Source organism: Hemiscyllium ocellatum, chromosome 37 (assembly GCF_020745735.1).
Source record: "Hemiscyllium ocellatum isolate sHemOce1 chromosome 37, sHemOce1.pat.X.cur, whole genome shotgun sequence".
Lineage (NCBI taxonomy): Eukaryota > Metazoa > Chordata > Chondrichthyes > Orectolobiformes > Hemiscylliidae > Hemiscyllium > Hemiscyllium ocellatum.
The window spans coordinates 24313555-24339556 of record NC_083437.1 but is presented as its reverse complement, the minus strand read 5'-3'; the positions used below and the strand labels follow the sequence as shown (position 1 = coordinate 24339556).

Sequence of the window (26002 nt, the reverse complement as noted above, 5' to 3'; positions counted from 1 at the left end):
AAAGCAAAACCATCTCGTAGACTTTCAACAAGTTCCTTTTCTGGAGATTGACTGCCAACCTGATTTTTCCCGGAGCACTTATATTTTGAAGTCCCATATAATTATTGTGATTGAGGCTTCCTTACATGCTATTTTGACTTCCTGATTTATTTTCTTCCTCACATCCTGACCACATTTAGAAAGCCTGTACTCAAATCCCTTCAGAGTCTTTTTGCCTCTGCAGTTCCTCAACTCTGTTGACGCAGATTCAATGCCTTCCAACTCTATATCACTTCTGCTATTGATTTAATTTCATTTCTTACTAACAAGGCAACACCACCCCCTCTGCTCTCTGTCTGTTCTTTCGATAGGCTGTATATTCTTCGATATTTAGATCCCAGCCCTGATCCCCTTGCAGCCACATCTCTGTGTAACCTGTTAATTTCAATCTGCACTGCAAGCTGTTTTACCTTGTTTCTTATACTGCGAGCATTTAAGTCCAACACCCTCATTCCTGTGTTGACGGACATCCTCCTCGCATTCCATTATTTTCTGTTTTCTTCAGCAGACCAAATGAGATATCCTGAACCCAGACACCAAGCAGGCACTGCAGCCTTCAGGACTGCCGTTTCTTTCTCTTTTCTTCCTCTTCTTGAAAAGCTCCTTTTACCACAGAGCTATGGTCAGTTTGCTCATCCTCCCTACAGCCCCCAGTCACATCCACATAGAGGGCAAGAAGCTCAGACCTGTTAGACAAGCTCAATAGCTAAGACTCCTTCCACACTAATTCCTAGACCCCTCTATCTGCCTCACTTGTAGTCATACTCTCCTGTCCTGACCACTGACTGAATTTAATGTAGCTAATGTGAGGGGCATGACACACTCCTGAAACACAGCCTCCAGGTAACTCTCCTGCTCCCTAATGTGTTGCAATGTTTGAAGCTCAGCCTCCAGCTCAACAACTCTGAGTTGGAGTTCCTCAACCAACACTTGCTATAGATGTGGTCACTATGAACCACAAAGGGGTCCAACCAGCTCTCACATCATGTAGTTGCAACACATCACCTGGCTCAACATCTCTATTTTAATTATTTAGTTATTAATTTGATTTTTTTAAAAATCCAGTTGGTCTTTTAGTTTGAAGCCTGTAAATGTTTTCCCTATTTACCTTCAATCTGAAAATAACCTATATTAGATAGTTGGAATTATTAGCTATCACCAACCAATGAATGTATGGTTTACCTGTGGTGTCACCCTTTTGTCTTGGGCCTGGGCTTCAATTTATCCTGATTTTAAAAAAAATCCTTACAAACTATGAGACAAAGAAAAGCAAGCAAAAAACACCTGCCCTTCTGCACTAAATTCCCAACTTTCCATCAATTCCTTGAACAATATACTCACTCTGGCTCTCTGTCACTCTGGACAGGATCTCTCCTTCCTGACCTTGCAAAGCTTACTGATCCAGATGTTATTTAACTGGACAGTTATTAGCAGAGTCTAATTGTATGCACCATCCTTGAGTAGGGAGGTGGCAAAAATCAGCACACTTAGCTGAAGGCTTTGAAGGGATCCATGCTGTTGCTGATATTAGGTATAATGTGAACAGCCTGACTAAGGCTTATGCACTTCTTGACTTATGCTGTCAGGTTTCACAGGCAAAGACAAGGAAAGAGGGCTGCTGGCTCCAATATTACCAAATTTGAGCAGGATTTAGTGAGTTCAGGGAAGGGAGCATATAGGAAGGTTCCCATTGTTGGAGAACATTGCACTCCCATTTCTGATATATACTGTTTCAACCCTAACTCTGTCTCATGCATCCAGTCATTTTACTCACTAACAAATAAGCACTATTCTCTGCTGCTATGATTCCATTTCCAGTGATATATTCTCTAATTACAAGATTAAGTCTCTTGATACAGTTGATGCTACTAGTGCAGAAAATAGTGCTGAGCCAACAGTAGCACTAAACCAATGAGCTTTACTGTTGGTCACATTGCAATGAATGAGAAATTTTGAGAGGGCATTAATGTAATATCGGGCCATACTCTCACTTACTATGCATACTCTGATCACAAGCACAAGTGTTTTATTTGTTTAAATTAGGTTAACTTGACAATTACACATTCTAAAGCATATTTGTGATTCTTTCAAGATGATTTACAAAGGTGGTCAGATTGCCAGTGCTGTTCTGTTGAGGAAACAAAGGTACGTCATCTTTTTAAAGGGAGGAAAACAATCAAGACCAAATCTCCAAGACTGAGATAAAATTATGTTTTTGATCAAACAAAACTTGAAGCATGTAACTATAATTCCTTTCAGTGGCATTTGGGTGTTCAAATCCATAGGGAAAATACAATAGCTACCAGTACAGGAAAGATGTTGTTTAAAAATAGTTCCAGGCGATAACTCATATGCTTACCTTTATTGGTCAGTGCATTGAGTATAGGAGTTGGGAGGTCATGTTGTAACTGTACAGGACATTTCTTAGGCCACTTTTGCAATACTGCATTCAATTCAGGACAATTCTTCATTCCTGATGAAGGTCTTATGCCCAAAATGTCAATTCTCCTGCTGAACGGATGCTGCCTGGCTTGCTGTGATTTTCCAGTACCACACTCTCAACTACATCCAGTTGTGGTCTCCCTGCTATAGGAAAGATGTTGTGAAACTTGAAAGGGTTCAGAAGAGATCTACAAGGATGTTGCCTGAATTGGCAGATTTGAGCTATAGGGAGAAGTTAAATAGGCTGGGGCTGTTTTCCCTTGAGCATCAGAGGCTGAGAGGTGACTTGATAGAAGCTTATGAGATCATGAGGAGCATGGATAGGTTGAATAGCCAAGGTCATTTCCCCAGGGTGGAGGAGTCCAAAAACTAGAGGGCATAGGTTTAGGGTGAAAGGGGAAAAGTTTAAAAGAGACCTAAGGGGCAACTTTTGCACACACAGGGTGGTGCATGTATGAAATGAGCTGCCAGAGGAAGTGGTGGCTGGTACAATTACAATATTTAAATGGCATCTGGATGGATTTTCTGAATACATAGGGTTTAGAGGGATATGGGCTAAATGCTGGCAAATGGGACTAGATTAATTTAAGATATCTGGTCGGCATGGATTAGTTGGACGGGGTCTGTTTCCATGTTGTATGTCTCTATAACTCTATGAGACATGCAGCCATTTATTTCCAAGGGGAAACCAGAGCAAGAGCTAGTTGAGGTCTACCTGAGCTAGTCTGTCTGAGAAATGGGCCTTTCTTTCCACCATCCTGGCTTTGCATGATAACCAGAATCCCTCTGAATGCAGAGTGTGAATCTCGCCATCTCATGTCTGTGCTGGTGCCTTGGGTGTTAGACCATTACATCTTATTCCTTTGTATTTTCCCGAAGGCAAGTCCAGCAATTTCTGTACCATTTTCACAGCTCCAGCAGAAATCAAAGCAGGAGCTGACACACCAGTGCCATGCATTAGGAGTGGGACTTATATCCTGCTTGTCTGGATGTAAAAAATCCCATGGCATGAATTTGTAGAAGAGAACGGGAGTTAATTTGATGTCCTGGCTAATATTTACTCTGTCAGTATATTAAAAAAAACAGGTTTAATTATTGGTGCATTAGCTGCCATATTCCCTACATAGCAACTGTGATTGCACTTGAAGTTGTGTTCAGTCGCTATAAAGTACTCTGGTTGTGAAAAATGCAAAACAAACAAGTCTCTCTCGCCTTTTTTGTTAAATTATATAGCACTTTCTCTCACTCGAAGTGGCATGCATGCCTCCGAACCAAAGGTCCCCAGTGTAAGCCATGAGCAGAGACGTAGCTCGGGCCAACACTGCAGTGGCTGAAGCAGTACTGTTATTTCAGGCAAAGGCAAAGAGAGAGGGCTGCTGCATGTCCCCAGTAGACCATATATGAACACAATATGGTAGTTACCTCCCTGTCTGAGTGCACATAAAGAATGTTGTTGTGGTATTCAAGGAAAACAGAGAGTTTCTCATTGATGCCTAGCCAACAACTCTCCCTCAACCAACATCATCAGAAATAGAAACAAAAATAGTGATTGCTGGAAAAGCTCAGCAGGACTGGCAGCATTTATGGAGAGCAATTAGACTTAACGTTTTGGGTCGCGTGACCCTTCCTCAGTTTTTGATTTACATCATCTGCAGTTCTTTGAGTTTTTCACCATCAGAAACAGATTGACTGGCCATTCATCACACTTGCTGCTTGTAGAACGACACCACTGCAACTTCATTTGTTCATTCAACAACAGTGACTGATTTCAAAAAGCAAGGAATCCACTGTAAAGCACTTTTGTGTTGAGATGTAATATCAAGGGGTTAATGAAAATTTTAAGCATTAATGATGCCAGCAATGATCTTGACCAATACTAGTGCATTGCATACCAGAAAATAATGAGGTGAGAATATGTCATGTTGAACATAATCAGGTAATGGACTAGTGAATGTTGGCCTCCCATTATCTGCAGAGGATATTCTTTACAGAAGTTAAATCTTTGTCCTGATGAGATAGGCCATCCCCCAGTACAGTGCCAAATGGCGCTGTGCTACTTGGAGCAAAGATGAGCATCACTGCCCAGTCCAAACCTGCCCTTACTTTAACTTGGGTATTTCCCAGCCTAGGGTGGTGAGGGCTTATGTTACTGTGGGTTTGTTATATACCCCACCTCCAGGAAGATGCTGAGGTCAGTAATCCATCCCTGCCTCAGCTGTGTTTACAACTGATCAAGAATCTGCACCCTGGTTTTATGACTAATCTCCACATTGGACAGGACGAACAGAAACTGAGGGAGCTGCAGTATTTGATTTTATGATCAACACAACATCTGAACTAAGGCATCCAATGGAAAATATGTATGTTAAATGTCATTTTTGTTTTAATTGGAGAAAATGCAGATTGCTTTCTGCTAAGTAGCTTGCGGAAAAAGTGAACTTTATTTGACAGACAACACGGCATTGACACTCGTCTCCTATAAAATGGGCTGTTTGGCCTTGCAGCTATGGAGTGGAGGTGCTGGTGTTGGACTGGGATGACAAAGTCAAAAGTCACATGACACCAGATTATAGTCCTACAAGCTTATTTGAAATCCCACCAGCGTTCAGAACGCAGCCCCTCCAGCAGATGCAATGAGAGAGCAGGCACACAGATACCGAGTTTATAGGCAGAGAGATCAAGGATGGAGAGATCAAAAGATCATACAACTGGTTTGAGTAGACTGTCAGATAATACGTCTCTGAAGGTGACCAAAAGCCACTCTCACCGGTTGTATCACCTTTTGATCTCTTTCTCTGCCCTTGACCTCCCTACCTATGAACTCTGTGTGTGTGTGTGTGTGTCTGCTCTCTCACTGCACCTGATGAAAGGGCTGCATTCTGAATGCTTGCGTGATTTCGAATGAACATGCTGGACTATAACCTGGTGTCATGTGACTTTTGACTGTGGCCTTTCAGCCAACAGCTAGCTGACATGGCTGAACACAAGTAGTTGATAAAATGTGCATAATTGTGGGGACTAGAAAGAGTGCTCCCAAGTCTGACTCATAAAAGCTACTAACAGTAAATAAGCCATGTTGTAGTTCCTTGGGGAGAAGCAGTTTCATCTGGGGGAGCTTCCTATGGGAATAATTCAATTGATTTCAGAAGTCAAGGCAGAATCCCAATTTAAAAGTCCTCCCTGTCTTTGACATCTGTCACAGATTTCACTTGGTCTTCCCATATCACAGCTGCCAGTTCAAACCTGCCTACTTAGTGTTTGCTTTGTACCTTCTGCATGTTAGCAAAGTGTTGGGTCTCCAAACCCAACAGAGCAGTTTTTGAATGTTGTAGTCTAAAATTACTTTCCTTAAGACAAAAGCCGCAAACCAGAGAACTGAGATTTTGCGATGATGCCTCTCCAGTCAGAACTTTAAGACATTAAATTATTAGCTTGTTTGGGTTTTTGGGTGTATCCGTGGCCTGCCTCGCTGCCTGTTCAGTTTTTGGTATTTCAAAATGTGGAATTTCACTCAGCATGGTTTGCATGTGAGAGTCAAAACTGTGCCTGTGCGGTTCAGAAACCACAGTGTAAGCATGACTTTCTGTCCACATTTTGAAAGGAGAATAGAAACGATGCAATTCTGCTGTAGCTAATTTTCCACAATCACAAGGCATGACTGTACCATTTTAGAAATTGGAAGAGGAGACATTATATAAAACTTCTGTGAGCCCACTGGTTTCTATGTACCCTGCTTCTCTACACTCAAAACCTGTTCACCACTTTAAAGTGAGCCAGTCCATGGATTTGAATCATTTCTAAATTATAATTGTCTGGGATATGTTCTGCTGTGCCCAATGATGAAGGGACATGCCATACCCTGTGTGGTATTTGAGGAGAAATGAGGTCTTCATATATTTGATACTGAACATAAAGCCTAAGCTTTACATAAGCAGTTGTGAATGTTCTTGGATTTAGGAAAGCATGCACATGCTCAGAAGTACTAGCAGCCTTTCTCTGAGTGTAAGCATAGCTTAGGAGACAGTGATGGCTGCAGATGTTGGAGATCAGAGTTGGGAGTGTGTTGCTGGAAACGCACAGCAGGTCAGGCAGCATCGGGTGACGTCAGGTGGAATCTCCACCCCTGAGGCTCCCAGCCTCATTCCTGATGAAGGGCTCCAACCTGAAATGTTGATTTTCCTGTTCCTTGGGTGCTGCCTGACCTGCTGTGCTTTTCCAGCAACACACTCATAAGCATAACTTAATCCATACAGTGCTAAAGCTGAGTTGTTCATCAGTACAATGTTGATTCAATCATACCTTGCCGCCTTCCATTCCAGTTTGCTTAAAAGTTCCTGCATCTTTATCTCCCAAATGCCCTGAATTATTTTGGGTATGTTTCTTGGGATACTGACTCAGTCAGGTGCCATTCAGGATGTGCGAGCCTACCCGAGGCCCCTGGGAGTTTCAGCTGTTGAGTATATTGTTTCCAAGCATATCCTGTCCTCGCTTGACATCCATCTGTAAGGTAAAAACAATGACTACAGATGCTGGAAACCAGATCCAACGAGCTCGTTGGATGCTGCCTGAACTGCTGTGCTGTTCCAGCACCACTGATCCAGAATCCATCTGTAAGCACATTCTGATGAGATTGAATACTGACAAACCAGGATGACTTGTAACTCCTGAATTACTGCCTCTGATGTGGCTAAGATCTGTTGACTCAACACAAACCAGGAACTGAAGTCAGAACATTCTGGTCTAATGGTTTTAGCTGTTGTAGGAGAAAGTGAGGACTGTAGATGGGTGAAGGGGATAAATGGGAAAGACGATGGTCAGGTCACCGCCCTCTTAAACTTGTCTATTGTCTTTCCCATCTATCTGCTCCACCCTCCTCTCTGACCTATCACCTTCTCCTCCACCTTCATCTACCTATTGCATTCCCAGCTATCTTCGCCTCGCCCCCCCCCCCCGCCATTCGATTCTCCTGCTCTTCAGATGCTGCCTGGCCTGCTGTGCTTTTCCAGCACCACACTCTCGACTTTAGCAGTTTTGGGAAACAATGGATAAGAGTTGGCCACTTGGCTCTCTGAGCTAGCTCATCCTCCTACAAGATCACAGCTGATCTGATTTTAACTCAACTCTACATTTCTGTATAAAACCCTGACACCCACTCCTGCATATCCCTAGCAACAGTACTGAAGACTTGCTCCAGAATTAGCTGCATGTCTGGCCAATCTGTTCCAGTACAACTGTCTACAGTCACCTATCCAAAATCTTTCATCCCCTCGATAATCAAGAAACTACATTAAAAATACTTAAAGATCTTGCATAGATTGCCTTTTGAGGAAGGGTAATTCAAAGACTCTCAATTCTCTGAGAGAAAAAAAAGTTTCTTGATCTCAGTCTTAAATTTGTGACCTTTTATTTTTTAGACTATGATCCCGGGCTCTACTTGTTAGTTTTATGCAACTCTTTACGTCTCCCTTATCACCATGTTGCAAACTATTCACTGGCTGGGCTGTCAATCACATGAGGCCTTTCATCTCATTGAGCCTGACACCCATTCAGCTGTGAGCCTCAGTTAAAGGAAATAGTGACATAGTGATAATCTCACTAGACTTGCAATCCAGACAATTGGAGACATGAGTTCAAATCCCATCAAGGCACCTGGTGGAATTCAAACTCAATTAGTAAAAAATTGGAAGTTTAAAAGCTAGTTCGATGATGACCATGAATTGATTATCATTTTTTTAAAAATGCTATCTAATTTACTTAAGGAATGGAAATCTGCCATCCTTACTTGATCTGGCCTACAAGTAACACCAAATGAGGTTATTTCTTAAATGCCCTCTGAACTGGTACAGTAAGCTACTCAGTTATGCAAAATACAACAAGATGTAGGGAACTAAAGTAATAGAACTGGACTTAGTATCCAATATCAAATGACGCACCAGATTGGCCTACTTCAGCCATTTTGACCTTCCTCATGAGGTCACAGATTAGTGTTGATTACAATGCTGCTGCTTCTCATGGCCCATAGCACCTCGTGGATGCCCAGATATGAGTTGCTGTAGCTATCCAAAATCTATCCAATTCAGTGCTCCTGAAAGTAAGATGGTGTTTAACTGAAATTGGCATTGAAGATCTTTTGCAAAACTGGAATCAGTGGAAGTTTAGGGAAGAAATCCCTTTGTTAGTTGTAGCCCTACTTGGCACTAACATTCAATCTGAGCTGCATGGCCACACAGCTATTTGGAGCTTTCACATACATCAATCTGGATTCCAACATGCGATGTCCACTTGTAGAAGCTGCTGCCATTAACGAATCAGAGGACCACTCAGTGGGAAAAAAAAGGTATTACAGAGAATGCTGCTTATCACAAAGGAAGATAGTTGTGGTTGTTGGAGATCAATTATCTGAATCCTAGGACCTCACTGCAGGAGTTTGTAAGGGTGGTGACCTACATCCAACCATCTTCAGCTGCACTGTTAATGACCTTCCTTCAAGCATAATGTCAAAAGTGGGGATGTTCACTGATGATTCCATAACATTTAACACCATTCATGATTCTTCAGATACTGAATTCAATCTTTGACCATGTGCATTAAGCAGTGGACAAGATCCAGGTGAGGTCTTCTAAATGATAAGTAACATTTGTGCCACACAAGTGCCAGAAAATAATCAACTCCAAGAAGAGAGAATCTAACTGACTCCTCTTTTCATTCAATGGCTTTGCAATTTGCTGAACCCCTCACTATCAACATCCTGGGGTTCACTGCTGACCACAAATTTAACTAAACTGGCTATGTAAATGTTATGGCTATATACTGAATACTGCAGCAGGTAACTCATTTCTTGACTCCCCACAGCCTGTCCACTATCTACAAGATACAAATCAGGAGTGTGATGAAATACTCCCCGCTTGCCTTGCTGTGTGCAGCTCCAATAATACTCGAGAAGCTCAACACCATCCAGGAGAAAGCAGCCTACCTGAACCACCACCTTCCATATTCACTCCCTTTACCACCAACACTCGGGCTGAGCTAGCCCACCATTGCTCCTTCAACTGCATCTTCCAAATCCATGTCCTCTACTTCCTCAAAGGACAAGGGCAGCAGATGCATTGGAGCGTTACCACCTGAATGTTCCTTCCAAACTATGAGTGACTTGCAACAATATTGTTGTTCCTGACTGTCATTAGGTTAAAGTCCTGGAGCTCCCCTCCTCACAGCATTGCAGTTGTCCCAACTCACCTAGGACATTAGCAATTCAAGAAAATAGCTCCGCACCACTTTCTCAAGAGCATTTTAAGGATGGACAGCAAATGCTTGACTAGCCAGTGCTGTCCACATCCTCCTTGTCTGGACCACATGTGACTCCAGACCCACAGCAATGTAGTTGATTCTTAACTACCTTTTGGGATGGGCAATAAATGCTAGCCTGGCCAGCAACACCCTCATCCCAGAATAAGTAGAAAAGAAATCTCATGAATGAGTAAAATAAAAATTCTCCTCTCTGTCGGGAATGGCCTTCAATATATGAAAACTTTGCCAAAGATTTGATTTTAAATTTATTTTGTAATGTGAGGATAAAAATATTAAATCTTCAGAAAAGTTTGTTTGAAGAAAAAAAAACACACTAAAAAGTCCAATCCCCATCTCCCTATTCAGCCCCATGGTGGATTTTAACCCTGGCAAAGATGACAGCGTAGTAATGCTAGTGAAGCACAGTGAGTGTACTGGGTTGGGAGGAAGAGAGTGATGGTTTGTGAGCCTCACCATCAGCTTGCAATGTGAAGGCACTACGAGCTTGTGAACATGTTTGGAAAAGTTCAGCTCATCACCAAGCCTGGGGCCTGCAGGAATGTTACCACTCTGCCCCATGCTCCCCAGACACGAATTAAAGAAAACAGAATTTAAAAAACTTGGGGCCAGTTCAACGTGAAACAATGTTCTGAAAGCTTTCTCTCTGACCACCAGAGGTGATTTTAACAGGTCCCAGGAGACCACACTGATACATAATCTAATATTAGGTGACTAAGGAAGTGGACGAGGGTAAAGCAGTAGATGTTGTGTATATGGATTTTAGTAAGGCGTTCGATAAGGTTCCCCATGGTAGGCTAATGCTAAAACTACGGAGGTATGGCATTGAGGATACATTAGAGGTTTGGATTAGGAATTGGCTGGCTGGAAGGAGACAGAGGGTAGTAGTTGATGGATTATGTTCATCTTGGAGCGCAGTTACTAGCGGTGTACCACAAGGATCTGTTTTGGGACCATTGCTTTTTGTTATCTTTATAAATGATCTAGAGGAAGGACTTGAAAGCTGGGTAAGCAAGTTTGCGGATGACACAAAAGTCGGTGGAGTTGTGGATAGTGAGGAAGGAAGTGGTAGGTTACAGCGGGATATAGATAAGTTGCAGAGCTGGGCGGAAATGTGGCAAATGGAATTCAATGTAGCTAAGTGCGAAGTCGTTCACTTTGGTAGGAATAACAAGATGATGGATTACTGGGCTAATGGTAGGCTACTTGGTAGTGTGGATGAGCAGAGGGATCTTGGTGTCCATGTACACAGATCTCTGAAAGTTGCCACCCAGGTAAATAGTGCTGTGAGGAAGGCATATGGTGTACTGGGCTTTATTGGCAGAGGAATTGAGTTCCGGACTCCTGAGGTCATGTTGCAGTTGTATAAGACTCTGGTGAGGCCTCATCTGGAGTATTGTGTGCAGTTTTGGTCGCCATACTATAGGAAGGATGTGGAAGCTTTAGAACGAGTGCAGAGGAGGTTTACCAGGATGTTGCCTGGAATGGTAGGAAAATCTTATGAGGAAAGGCTGAGGCACTTGGGGCTGTTCTCATTGGAGAAGAGAAGGTTTAGGGGAGATCTGATAGAAGTGTATAAGATGATTAGGGGTTTAGATAGGGTAGATACTAAGAACCTTTTACCGCTAATGGAGTCAGGTGTTACTAGGGGACATAGCTTTAAATTAAGGGGTGGTAGGTATAGGATAGATGTTAGGGGTAGATTCTTCACACAGCGGGTTGTGAGTTCATGGAATGCCCTGCCCGTATCAGTGGTGAACTCTCCTTCTTTATGGTCATTTAAGCGGGCATTGGATAGGCATTTGGAAGTTATTGGGCTAGTATAGGTTAGGTAGGATTCGGTCGGCGCAACATTGAGGGCCGAAGGGCCTGTACTGCGCTGTATCCTTCTATGTTCTATGTTCTATTGTACATTTTTTTTATTCATTTACAGCATGAGGACATCACTGGCTGGTCCAGCATTTGGTCCCCATCCCTAATTGCCCAAAGGGCAAGTTAGGAGATAACCACATTGCTGTAATGTCTTGAGTCACATGTAGGCCACACTCTAGTGAGGATGGCAGTTTCCTTCCCTAAAGGGCATTAGTAAACTGGATAGCTTTTTCCAACATTTGATAATGGATTCCTGGTCGTCATTATACTTTTAATTCCAGATTATCATTGAATTTAAATTCCAATGTCTGCCGTAGCAGGATTCAAACTTGGGTCCCCAGAACATTGGCTGGGTCTCTGGACTAGCAGTTGAGCAACAATACCACTGGGCCACTGCCTCCCTATTTATTGTTGTACATCTTGTATGTCGTAGTATCAGGAAATCTTTCAGCTGAACTCCTCCTAGTCATGTTCACAGCTTTGACTCCAAAGATGCTTGATAATGCATTGCCAAAGCAGAAGTTCAAATTTTAAAAGAAAGTTTGATACTGAAGACCTTAATTATTTTAACAGTTTCTTTAAAAATCTATTATCGTTAGTAAGCAAGTTGTATCAGGTTAAATAATATTTCAGACCATCTTAGGCCAAATATCCTTTTCCCTTAATGTGAGGATGGATGTAAATGCTGGTCTGGCAGTGCTTCAAACTAAAAATTTTCTTTCTTGGTGTTTAAGTATTGCTTACTTTAAATGTTGCTTACTAGTATACTGAGCTGATAAACTAACAGTCTTTCCTTTTCAATTGGCCTTAGCCACCTGAAATTTTGGGAACTGACCTTCAGGAGCAAGTCCTTCCTCTACAAACAGGTGAGTGCCAAATGCAAATAACTTGAAATATTGCCCGAATCGCTTTTATAAAATCTCCAGTGCCGGCTGTATTTATCCAAGATTCATATCATGTGTCGTAATAACCAATATCTTGAATATAATTGCAATATTCTCCAATGTATTTTGTAATATTCCTGACTTTACAAAACAGCAGATGTAAGTCAAATTTGTTTAATGTCAATAATGTGTGACATTCAGCTACATTTGGAATTACATTTGCATTTACATAAAGTTTATCACAGTCCCAGAAACAAAGTGCTTCATGTACAATTAAACATTTTCTGGTGTGCGGTGACTGTGATAGCCAACCAGACTCAGCAGTTGCCTTACACACAGAGAAACATACAAACTGTAATAAGATAATCGACAAGTTAACCTGGTTCTTTATCGTTAATTGAGGATTGAATATTAGGATGGGATGCATTGATTATCACCCATTCAGAGTAGGGTCAGGATAGAGTTCAATATCTCTGGTCCATTCACTATCTAACTGAACAATCAGATGGGCCTAAAACATTCCATGTGAATGACAGCACGAAATGTCGACTCTCCTGCTCCTCGGATGCTGCCTGACCTGCTGTGCTTTTCCAGCACCACACTCTCAACTCTGTCATACATGAGTCCATTGCCCCAGTGAATCTAAATCTACATATAGCCTACCTTTAGCAAACAAGGTCCTATCACACACACCAATCTCTGTATAGTTTGCCACTTTGTTGTTGTTCCCTGTGCTGTCTTAATTCTAATCGTTAGTAAAGGTGTGGAGGAGCAAGAGTCCTGACACTTTTAGCTGCTCGATCATAACTGGTCACTATACCAAACCACTGCCAGTAATATCAACCTTTCGTTGAAGGGTCTAGCATTCCAACAAACTCCTTATCCATTCCAGTAACCCCTTGTCAATCCCTTAAAGCTCTATCATATAAAGTAGCCATTGTGTGACATTTTGATATCCAGGTTTACAGTGTTAACCAGGTAGTCTGTATCCACTAGTTAAGTAACTTCTTTAAAAATCCTCAGCTACTTTTTAAAGTAGATGCTATTTATTGTGATCAGTCAGTTTATGCTAAAATCGCTCTGTCCGCAGTTACACTGACACTGTTGAGTTGTCTGAAGCTGTAGATGTTCTCAGTTCTGCATTCTTCGTACTACTTCCCATTGCCTAGATAAGTTTAAAGCACAAAGTCTTATACTCTCTGCTGATCATTTCTCCTTTTTACTGATCAAATGGTGCTGATCTAATGCCATAAATCATCTGAAAATACAGAAAAGTCACTGACGAAAACTGAGCAGATTGCCCCACTGATTTGGTTTTCACTGACCTTAATATGTGAAAGCCATAACGTCACAGTGTTCTCTGCAGATTCTGGTATCATTAGTTTCAGAAAGAACATTCAGGAATTAGATCACCTGTTAGGCCTATGGTATTGACTACTAGATTTGAGTAAGTAGAAAGTAAATTCCATGGCAGGAAGTGTACAGATCAATGGGCCTGATATTTTGTGGTACTTTCAGGAGAATCCATTTAGTGAGCTTATTACCAAGCGGATAAACTGCAAGGTCTTAGACCCATTAGCAATTATTTCTCCTTCCCACCTCTGAATGAGTAATGACACAATGCTGTTCTCTGATACACCGCCTAGACAATAAATTGTGGGGAGCTTCACCACAGAGGTCAACATAAGTGTGGCCAGGATTCCAGCAAGGGACAAGTGGGGCCCCTAGCTCATTTTCTTTTCCTGTCATAACCCAGACAGAAATGAGGGCCTTCAATCACATGGACAGTTTAGAGTGCACAGGGGTTTATCCTCCTTTGGGAGTTTCTTGGGAGATTTGATGGATATGTTCAAAATCATGAGGGGTCTAGACAACAGATAGAGAGAAGCCTGAACCACTGGCAGAAGGGTCGAGATCATACACCACGCTGATTTGAGGTCATTGATCAAAGGGTCAGAGGCAACAGGACAAAAAGCTTTCTTATGCAGAGTGTGGTTAGGGTCTGCAGTGCACTGCCTAAGAGTCTGGTGGGGGGCACATTCAGTCTTGCCTTTTGAGAGGGAATAAGATAATGATCTGAAGAGACAATTTGCAGGATTACGTGGAAAATCCAGCTGGGTATTTCTTATAGAGAGCAGGCATGGTGACAACAAACCAAAAAAGCAGCAGTCTACAATTCTTTGACAACACTGAGCCCAGTTGTAACACTGTAATTAGTCCCTGTATGAGATCAGTTAATACTGCCAGGGCCTCAAATCTAGAGTCATGTTATTCCTAATGGCACCATTCTCACTAGTTACTTTACTTACCAAGCCATTCGGATGGCTTTGTTTCTGAGGCTGGGATCTCTGATAAGTAAATAAACCTTTTGGCCAGCAGGTTTAATCCTTCAGCAGAAATGGAGTTACCTGTCTCATGGTGCATTAACTAGAGCCATAGTGAGAGATGTGAATTGTCCAGACTGTCCTCACCAGATGCCCAGTGATAGTTGAAGGTGGCTGATTAATGTACAGTATGAGCATTAGCAAATTAAATGCACCTAGCAGGATCGCCAAGAAAGTTTACAGTGACCTCTGCTGGCTGCAGCTGAGAGTTTGATGATGCAACCATTTCATAGAGCATACATTTCCTTTCTTTCAACATATACATTAGACATTTTGATGGGATGAGAGAATAATAGGGGCCAGAATGATAGGTTAATGAACTAAGACTTGGATGATACAGTGGAGTTCAGTTTCATGGTGAAAGCCCTCTATTCTCTGATGCCATGTGAACACTGGGATGAATATAGTCTAGCTCTACTGACCTGGTGTAAGGGTCACTGAACATCAGTTCAAGAGTCCATTTTTCAGTCATTTATATTGAGTCACTTAGATAAGGTGATATGCCACAGCTGATACTCAGTACAGCAAGGAGTCTGGAGTTCGGAGGAACCCGGGGCACTGTCAGCCTCACTAAGCTGAATTGTTGGCCTGTTTCATGGAACTAGGGTTGAAGTTTGTGAATCCAGTGTGGAGTAGAATCAGGAGGAGAAATTTAGCAGCTGGGGTGGAGAACAGCCATTAGGACAATCAAGAGCTCTGTAGCCTGACAACTATTTGCAAGTCGCAGAAGAAGCAGGAAAGCTTCCCGGCTGAAGAGGAGTTTGTGAGGGATTTCCAAAAAGTGAGGAATTGGAATTGTCTGCAAAAGAAGCAAACTTTTAATGAGCTTTGGTGACTCACAACGTCACTAATGCCTGGGTTGGCTGCTGTAAATCCATGGGATCTACCATAACTGCATCTGTGATTTGAGGTGCTCTGTGGGTTGTTTAATCACTGTGTGTCTTCCATATTTACCTCCAGTTAATTCTGAATGGTAGAATAAATAAGTTGTATATACATTGCGGATTGTTTTATTCTTCTAATCTTGTAAAGTTTATTTTGTGTGTCCAAGACTGGAATTTTGTGGCTTCATTCTCTTAGTTTTTGTCAATTTTTGTCTGCTTTGTCTAGGGTCATAACTTAAATTAGAAGCCCTAACCAGGCTGTAACATTAATCTAATTGATATTCTCGGGATCATAATAGTTCCTATTATTATTGATGCTCTCTTTCAGATGAGATATTTAACTGAGAACATATGGATGTCAAAAATCTCACAATATTGTTGAAGAAAACAGTTCCTTCTGCTTTTTAGACCAGTATTTATTAGTCAAACAATTCCATCAATTCATTGCAAAGGAGGTGCAGTGTAAAACTATGGAAAACTTGCTCCAGTTGTACAAGGATTCATGAGACCACAACTAGAGTACAGCTTTGGTGTCCATAGCTAAGAAAGGATTTACTTGTATTAGAGGCAGTACAATGAAAGTTCACTAGTTTGGTTCGTGTGATAAAAAGTTTTTGTTTTAGTTTATTCATGGGATGTGGACATCACCAGCTAAGCTAGCATTTATTGCTCATTCTGTATCTCTCTGGGAAAGATGGTGGTGAGCTGCCTTCTTGAAATGTCTCCGTTCTTGAGGTATAGGTACACCCACAGTGTTTTAGGAAGGGATTTCCCGAATTTTGACCTAATAACATTGAAGGAATTACATTATTTCCAAGTCAGGACGGTGTGTGGCTTGGAAGGGAACTTACAGGTTGTGGTGTTTCCATCATCTCTGCCCTTGACCTTCTAGATGGTAGATGTCACAGGTTTGGAAGCTGTTGCTGGAGGAGCCTTGCCAAGTTACTGCAGTCCAGCTGTGAAGTGGTACTCACTGCTGCCACTGTGCTTCACTGGTGGCACAACTGAATGTTGAAGATGGTGTGTGAATGTTGTTGAGGATGGCGTGCAAATCAAGCAGACTGCTTTGATCTCGATAATGTTGAGCTTCTTGAGTGTTATTAGACAAGCGGGATGTATTCCTTTGCATTTCTTACTTGTACCTTGTTAATGATGGACAGACATTGGGAAGACACTCACTGCAGGATTACTAGCTTCTGCCCTACTGTTGCAGCCACAGTATGTATATGGCTAGTCCAATTCAGTTACCAGTCAATGGTAACCTCTAGAATGTTCATAGTGGCGAATTTAGCAATGATAGTGAGTTGAGGGGCGATGGTTAGATTCTCTCTTGTTGTAGTTGGTCACTGCCTAGTATTTGGATGGAGCACATGTTACTTTTCATTTATCACACCAAGCCTGGATGCTATCCAGGCCTTGTTATATATGGGTACAGACTGGTTCAATACGTGGGGAATACGCTAAATGCTGAACAATGTGCAGTCTTCAGCAAACATCACCACTTCTGACTTTATGATGGCTTGAAGGTTGTAGATGAAGTGGCTGAAGATGGTTAGGCCTACGACACTACCCTGAGAAACTCTGCAGAGGTGTCCTTGGACTAAGATGAGTAAATGAATGACCTGGATTAAATGAAGGTTGTTTCATGATGACAGACTGAGTAAGTTAGGCATGTAGAGTTTGGTAGAATATGGAGTGATTGAAACACAAAGAAGCTGAAGCAGCCTGATGGGGATGGCACCAAGAGGTTGTTTCCCCCGGTTGGAAATCTACACCAAAGGGGCACAGTCTAAGCGTAAAGGGTTGATCATTTAGGTCAGGGATAAGGAGAAATGTATTCACTTAGAGGCTTGCAAGTGTTTGCAATTCCCTTTCTCGAGGCTGATGGATATTCCATTGTTATGTATATTCCAGGCGGAAATATAACAGCTGTGCTGCTTCTGCAAATGATTGAAAACTGGGAGTGGGTAGCAAAGTGATGGTGAGGTCAAAGGTCAGCCATTATTGTATTCAATTATGTAGCAGGTTCAAGCACTATATTGTCTACTTCTACTAGTTCTTATACTTTCATCAAATACAGATTACCTGATCATCATAGTTGTAAAATCAGAAATTCTAAAGAAACTCAGCTGGTCTAGCAATATGAGCGAAGAGAGAAATAGAGAAAAGCATAATTTTGTTCCAGCAACATAAATCCTGGAAAAGGCACTTATATTTCTGTAGCATCTTCCACGTAACAAGATTCTGGTCTCCCTGATATCCTCAATGGAAAACGTATTCTCATATCCCTCCAATCTGATACTCTGTCATACACTGATGGAAGATCCTGGTTTTTGCTGTCAATGCCATCACACTGTCCCACTGAGGCACTCAAAGGAAGTTATTTTTCAGCACAATGTGATGCTAACATTTCCATTTAGTAAACCCACACTGATCTAAGTTGCAAAACGCTATGAACCATTTCCTTATTTGCTTGAAACTGATCCCCAGGTTGCCAGTAAACATAGAATTATCAGGCTTGTGTATCATTGTGGTTTCAAAGTTCACAATTCAGCCACCACAAGGCATTGATCTGACATTGTTTACCCTTGAATCTCTACTTATTCTGTAATGCTGATACAACATTGTTGATTATTTTGCAAATAAATACTGGGAAGACTGAAGTCCTTGCCCCTGACCATTGACACCATTCCGCCCCAGGCTACTGTTTGCAGCTGAATCAGATCACTCATACTTGGTGGTGGAAATCATCCAGAGAGAAGCATTCAACTACAAGAATTATCACCAAGACTGCTTGGCTTCACCTCCATTTCATCAATCAATTCTACTCAACTGCTATTGTAACCTTCGTTGTTTATCAGCTCTGGAGTTGACAGTTTTAACATTCTCCTGCCTGGTTTCCAATCTTCTACCTTCCATTAACTTTCCAATACTCTGCTACCTGACTACTGATGCATGCCATGTCCCATTAGCCCATCACCCCAAGGTCAGTGACGTATTCTATCCTCCAATCCAGTAATGCCTCAATTTAAAATTATCATCCTATTTTCAAATCCCTTCATTGTCCCAGTCCTCCCTTTCTCTGTGACTCATGTACAACCGGGAACTCTTCATTCTTCTGATTCTAGCCTCTTGTGCATCCCTATTTTAATAACCACAACATTGGCAGCTGCAAGACCCTAGACCAGGGGTGGGCAATTCATTCTTCCAAGGGGCCACATGAGAAACCTGAGTTGTGTTGGAGGGCTGAACCAACAATAAGTTGAACATAATTCTGCTCAGTATTAATTTTCTCCCATTGTAAAAAGTACATATATTATATTGTTTTGCATTGAAACTTATAATCAAAAGAATAAGGATATTCTGTTACAATAAAGATATGAAATTGTGGAATAGGTCAAATATAGAAGAAATAAACAGTAAAAACAATAATTTCAGTATTTCATTTTATTTTTAACATGTTAATCTCACAAACCAATAACGAAAAGTTGTTTCATTATTGTTCAGTATTAGAAACAACAAACAACTCTATACAGAAAGCAATATGTACTTTTGATGTTTTTCAGATCATTTTACTTGTTTAGTGAGAAAAATCCAGTCTGTTTTGGGCTTGAACAAGTGTACTGAAATCTGGTTGAATGTCTGAGGTGGATATGCGAAGGGCAGCTGTGGGGTGATTATCAGTGATAGAGGATCTGTATTTGGATTTGTTGAACTTCATCACTGAGAATGTCTGTTCGCATATATAAGTAGATCCAAAGAGGACTAGAATCTTCTGAGCATGCCTCCTCATGTCTGGAAAGTTCTCCTCTTTGAGGGAAGAGTAAAAATCAAGCAATGAGACTGACCTAAAGTACTCTGCCAGAAGTGTTTCAGACTGCAGGTCAATGAGTTCAAGCTGAACATCACTAGGTGCATTCTCCACATTACATGTAAATGGGGAAATACTTTTTCATTTATGTTCTAATTTAAGATTGATCTCATGCGGGTCGGACAGGAACGACCAAACGGCCGGATATGGCCCATGGGCTGTAAAATGCCCAGGTCTGCCCTAGACCCTGAAATTAAACCTCTTGGTCTCCTTCAAGGTGCTCCTTAAAGCAACCTATCTGATGATACTTTTGACTATATGTTCCCTGAATGACTTGGTACTAAACTTGGTTGATAACATTTCTGAGAAGACCTTGGGTTGTTTAATATGATTGCAAGGTGCTATTTAAATTCAAATTGTTATTGTAATTATTTTAGCTGGTACATCCAGTTGATGTTTCCCCCATTCAAAGAGATTGATGATTAATTTAATGTCACTATGTGAAGTTATTTTAACTGTTGACTTGCGACATCTGAAATTTGCAAAGGTGAACTGTATTTCCTTATGGGATTGAAGATCCTTTCACACAAACCCATTGTACACACATTGAAAGGGCTATGGCACTGTAAGTCAAAATCAGACAGCTAGATATTAATCTCAGGAGCAGTACTGTGAGGTGTTAAATTCGCAAAAAACAGACTGTTTATCAGAATGTTCACAACCATCATTTTGTTTCATTGCATGTTAATTTCCATCATAGGTTATTACTTGTGAAATTTAACAGAAACTATCTCTGTGCAGTGAATTTCTGCATTACATCAGAGGGTTAAAAGAGAATACAGTGATCATTGTTAATGCTTCAGACTAACGTTGGATGATGTGGCTGATTGTTGGATTTAGATAGGAGTGTAACTCCATCTATTGAAGGTTCTTCAATCGGTTGATTGGGATGAAGGGCTTGTGTGGATTGTTTCAACTTGCTGTCTGATAGCCACTTCAGAATCTACTGAAGGAATCACAAGTACAGGTCACCACCTTGACAAAGAAGGCTTCTAGAAGAATACAGACTGCAAACAGAATTTTTAAAAATCTCTATCTGATAAATAAAAAGGAAGCGAATGATAATGCTCCACCATGATGGAGTTCTTAACAAGTGATAATAATAACAGTATAAATAAAGATTTATTTTTACCATGTTTTTGTTCCAGGTGAGGAGAATGACAGGTGCCCTGGTGGCTGTCGGACAGGGCAGACTAATGCCTCAACATATTGCTGACCTGCTCGAGATGCGGGATTCCAGGGCTTATCCACAAAATATTATAGCCCCACCTGATGGTCTGTTTTTGAAAAATGTTGAATATGACACAAAGGGTAAGAAATTAGAACATTAAAAAGGTGATGACAGTGTGATTCCTCCTTTTATATGTGAGAGAAACCTTAGCACAATTAGCATGCTCATTTAACTCACATCCATTTACAATCACACCATTTACACTAGCACCCATTTACACTTTTGTTTTTAACCAGATGTCCACTGTTTGCAGCTTGCATTTGTCACCTCTACCAGATTGTGATACGGGATGAAGGTTAGGTAATTCACTGCCACTAACCCTCTTTTGCCTTTCCATCATCTAAGGCTTTTATGATGATTAATGGTAGAAAATACATCATCTATAGAATGATAAAAATGTGTATGTTATAATATCACTAAGTACAACAACATTTAGTCAGGTAGTTGCTCAGACCTTATGGAACTGATACAGATACATCTCTTCCCTCTAAAAGCTGGAGCAGAATACTTTGTCACACAGTCTACTGGTGGAGACATTCGTAGAATGACAGAGCCAATGTAATATGAACTTTAACCCCTCCAGAATTGTTAACATATACAATAACTTGCAATCATTTATAATCACATTCATTTACACGTGTGTTCATATGCACTCTTACCCACTCTCACTTGCATACACTCACATTTGTATACAGTCATACAGAGACACACATTCATTCAAATATATACCAGATATACAGAAAGGCATATAAAGACACATTATTACACATACGGCAAACCACCTTCAAGCACATTTATATACATAAACACATACATACAGATATTCATGTGTGTGTACACATATATATATTCTCTCTGACATGTTTTACAAGAATAGTTGCACACTTATAGGCACAGCCACACCAATACAGCTGTCACTCACACAAACATGTTCAGGCACACCCTTCTACATCGCATCAATGGTGATTCACATGTTACGTTACATGTCCAGAAACATACAAACACTTATCTACATCCATGGGCACACAGGCATGAATACATAGATTATGCATGTGCACACAAACACATATTCTCTCACTCCCATACTTGCGCTGTCCATTAGATGGTCCCGAATGATAAGTGATCCTGACTCCTGAAAACAGCCTGGTAAATTGCTGTTATGTAAAATGTAAAAGCTATATTGATATTATGTAAAACCACATCTTGTGGAGTAGGCTATGTGTCTCTTTCTATTAAGACTCAACGGGGTTTATCCTTTACCACTGCTAAATAAATAGATCATTAGAATTTCAAAAATACATAATTACTAGGTCTTGTCATGTGGTGGTAGTGTCCCTACCTCTGTGCCAGAGATCTGTGTTCAAGTCCCAGAGGTGTATAACACATCTGAATAATTCAATTAAAAATGATGTCGAAGAGAGATTACTGAGAGAGTGCTACCCAATCATAAGCAACCAGTGGTTGGTACTGCAACATATGACAGAATCCATCACTGTTCTGAAATTTTTAACGGCCTTCTTCAAAGCCTGTTTAACACAGTCACCATATTTTATTTGGAGAAGGTATATCGTCATGATCTATTCACCTTTTCTAATCTAACTTGAATCCGTGTCCCTTTGTCCTTGTGTTTGAGCCAATATGAAACATTAGACATTAATAAATGTATAGAACACACATATAAGTGGCAAATAAAATTAAATATATTAAAGTGAAGTGATTCTTTTTGGTTGAAAGAACAAAGCAGGCACACTTTTGATGATAAAAGTCTAAATGAGACAGAGGGGCTAAGGAATCTAGAGACTCAGTGACACAAATCATTAGATTTCAGAAGTAGCAAAGTTATGTTAAACCACAAACCTTAGTTAGACCACACTTCTTAGAATCACAGAATTCTTACAATGTGGAAGCAAGCCATAAGGACACATCAAGTCCACACCGACCTCAGAACAGCATCCTACCCAGACCCCTGTCCCCTGTAATTCCCGTAACCCCACATTCCACATAGGTAATCCACCTAGCCTGCACATCTCTACACTATGGGCAATTTAGCACAGCCAATCTTCCTAAATTGCACATCCCTACACTATATGTAATTTAGCACAGCCAATCTACCTAACCTGCACATCCCTACACTATGGGTAATTTAGCACAGCCAATCCACCTAACCTGCTCATCTTTGGGTGTGGGAGGAAACCCAAGCACCCGGAGGAATCTGGTGCAGACATGGTAAGAATGTGCAATGCCACACAGATAGTTGTCAAGAGAATAAATAGTTTGATTAAAAGTAATGTAGAAAGGAGGATTGGTGATGGTACTCTACCCCAAGCACACATGGCCAGTCTGACAGACTCCTGATTGTTCTGATGTTTTTAACAACTTTAGTTTACAGCCTTCCTAGAAGCCACATTGAGCAGTATGCGCACTTATGATCTTCATGTTATAAAAATGATATAGAGACTTTGAATAATTGCTGCCTTGGACAAGCTGCTACATTCAATAGAAACAAAACCTCAGGGCCAATTTCTGTGGAGAAGAATTCCATCGAGGCTCAGATCTCATCGATGAGGACAGAGAAATATTTTTACACAAGTATTATATAATCAAAGCGGTTTAATAAGGGAAAAGTTAAGAAAGGTATCAAAAGTCCACATGATCAAAAAAAAGTTCTCCTTTGAAGAGAGTTGGTATCTTACTGTGTTTGCTGCTTTCCCAAAACAGAAGACAATAAGAACATGACAAAGCAGATCCTTTGATTTGTTGATCCGCCATCCTACAAATTATGCTCTTGTTTTGAGGGAAGGGATAACTAGGTTTTGATTGAATGTTATTCTGTGTCTTCTACAGACTGCTTCATATAAAGTGGTTTGCTTACAACTTCTCCAATGAAACCGCTGATTAGACAACAAAGTCAGCTCTGTTCATGTGCAAAGCGTATTTGTCTTGCATGTTAATAGAGTTTGAGGTTTGCCAGCAGTCCAGGCACTGTTATGTATGCCAGATGTTACAGCTGTGAGCCTTAAACAGATGTCAATGAATACGTTGCTCTGGCAACCAAATCTTGAGGGCCCCCAGAGGCTTAATCATGAATTGTCATGGCAACTCTAAAAGTGCTGCCTTTTGTTTTGCTTTACAGATCTTGAAGTGGAAGAAAGTGTAATTCAGTGATTGTGGATGGGTCTGTGGGTTTGCTAAAACATCTTGGAACAGACTTTAGGCTCCAAAGTAGCTGAGAAATGGGAAAAAAGTCTTGCATTTAAATTGCATTTTCACAACCATCAGATGTCTCGAACTGCTTTACAGCTAAGTGAGTATTTTTAAAGTGTGGCCGCTGTTGAAATGTTGGAAGTGCGGTAGCTAATTGGTGCTCAGCCTTGCCCCACAAACAGTAATGTGATAATGGCCAAATAATCTGTACTTTTGTGGTGTTGATTGAGGAATAGATATTGGCTGTGGCACCAGGAAGAACTTTCCTCCTCTGCTGCTATTGGATCTTTCAAATTGACCCGAGAGATCAAATTGGACTTCAGTTTTGTGTCACTTCTAACAGATGACACCTCTGATTGTGCAGCATTCCCTCAGTACTGCACTGGGATGTCACCTTTGACTTGTTGTGTTGAAGCTCTGGAGTGACACTTGAATGCAAGGTCGCAGTGACCAACAGAAACACACCTGACACTCAAAAATGACAATTATTGATGACAAGAACTGGGTTAGTTGTGTAAAGACTTGCATACGCTATGTTAACAGTCCCAAATATGTTACAAACTGTGGAGAAGCAACATGTTGAATAAAGGCCCTTTTTAAATTAAATATGGAGACTCCCGATCAAAATTGTCTTTACAAAATAATCACCAGCTATATGTATGTATGTTTGTGAGAATTGAACATGAGGGAAAATGGATCAAACAAAGTTTATACAGCCCATTATAGTACACTCCACAACAACTTCTCCCAAAGCTATTTCCTATGTTGGGGAAAAGGTTCATGAAAGATGTTGCAGCCACCAAAGACATATCTGCAGAATATCCATCTCATCACACATTCACATCAGTCAGACAATTCCATTGTACCAATATTCTCAGAGTCATCATATCCTAGACAATATTGTCTTTGTGTTTGTAACCAAAGAGATTAATTACTGTACAACAGATTCTCAGCTAATGTACTTGACACTGTAAAAGGTGTGAAATGCTTATGTAGTTATAAGCAGGATTGGAGGTCTCATAGAAAGCGACAGAAGGTGAAGAAGGGTTACACCCGAAACATTGACTTCACCTTCTGATGCTGCCTGGTTCTTCCAGCCTCCTGCTTGTCCACACAGGAGATGTTCAATGGAACCAGCAGATGGGTGAGTTTTAGAATACAACTGGACAGAACAGTAGGTTGTAAGGTTTGTTTTTTTGCTTATTACTGTTGTATTTGGGGAAATTTATTTTGACTGTTTTATTCAATATGAACATAATTAGGAGGAGAGGCTATTGACCTCAGTCAGTAAGTCTGGTCAGTAGAACAAGGACAGCTTGAAGTAGGAAGATGAAGCAACTTAGGGATGTTTATTTGGTGTCTTCAATGAATGAATTTGATTGGTCTAAGCAAAAAGATATTTAACACATAAATGGATTTGCTGTAGATGGGTGTGGATGCTTAAAGCAATAGGAAACCAAAAAGGCTGAAGCATTCTTCATAGTTATTGGCTCACATGTTTTGATCAACATATAAACACTAATTCCTGATTCAAAGAAAATGTTCCCAGGTTTCAGTTACAATCCTGACTTAGTGCCTCTCCAATCATTATGCATTTTTTTTATCCTTGTTTTATATGTAAGGTTTGTACCCAGGTACTTTGTACCGAAGATAGCACCATAAGAGACGATGTTGTAAAACCTTTCACTGTACTCTTGTACTTATGTACTTGGTACACGTGACAATAAAGGATATTCTATTCTATTCTATTGTGGATCTCTTAATTTGCCATGATGACTGTATTCTCTGGCTTATTTCTAAGATGGATACAGGATATTGGGAGGCATAGATAGAGGGAGTGTGGAGAAGATGTTCCGTCTAGTAGGACAGACTAGGAGCCACGGGAT

At 40.8% G+C, this 26002-nt stretch overlaps 1 protein-coding gene across 2 annotated transcripts in view; it reads left to right on the top strand.

The window, feature by feature from the left end:
- The window catches only part of pusl1 (pseudouridine synthase like 1), a 92588-nt gene extending 66892 nt beyond the window's left edge, over positions 1 to 25696 (top strand). Inside the window, exons 6-8 of one of the 2 annotated variants that reach the window (XM_060852160.1) lie at positions 12470 to 12524; positions 20830 to 20992; positions 24046 to 25696. In XM_060852160.1, coding sequence (XP_060708143.1) covers positions 12470 to 12524; positions 20830 to 20992; positions 24046 to 24077 — 250 coding nt within the window. In that variant the 3' untranslated portion in view covers positions 24078 to 25696. The remainder of the gene's footprint in view (positions 1 to 12469; positions 12525 to 20829; positions 20993 to 24045) is intronic. The other variant, XM_060852161.1, reaches the window with a different exon arrangement.
- The last annotated feature ends 306 nt before the right edge of the window (positions 25697 to 26002 follow it).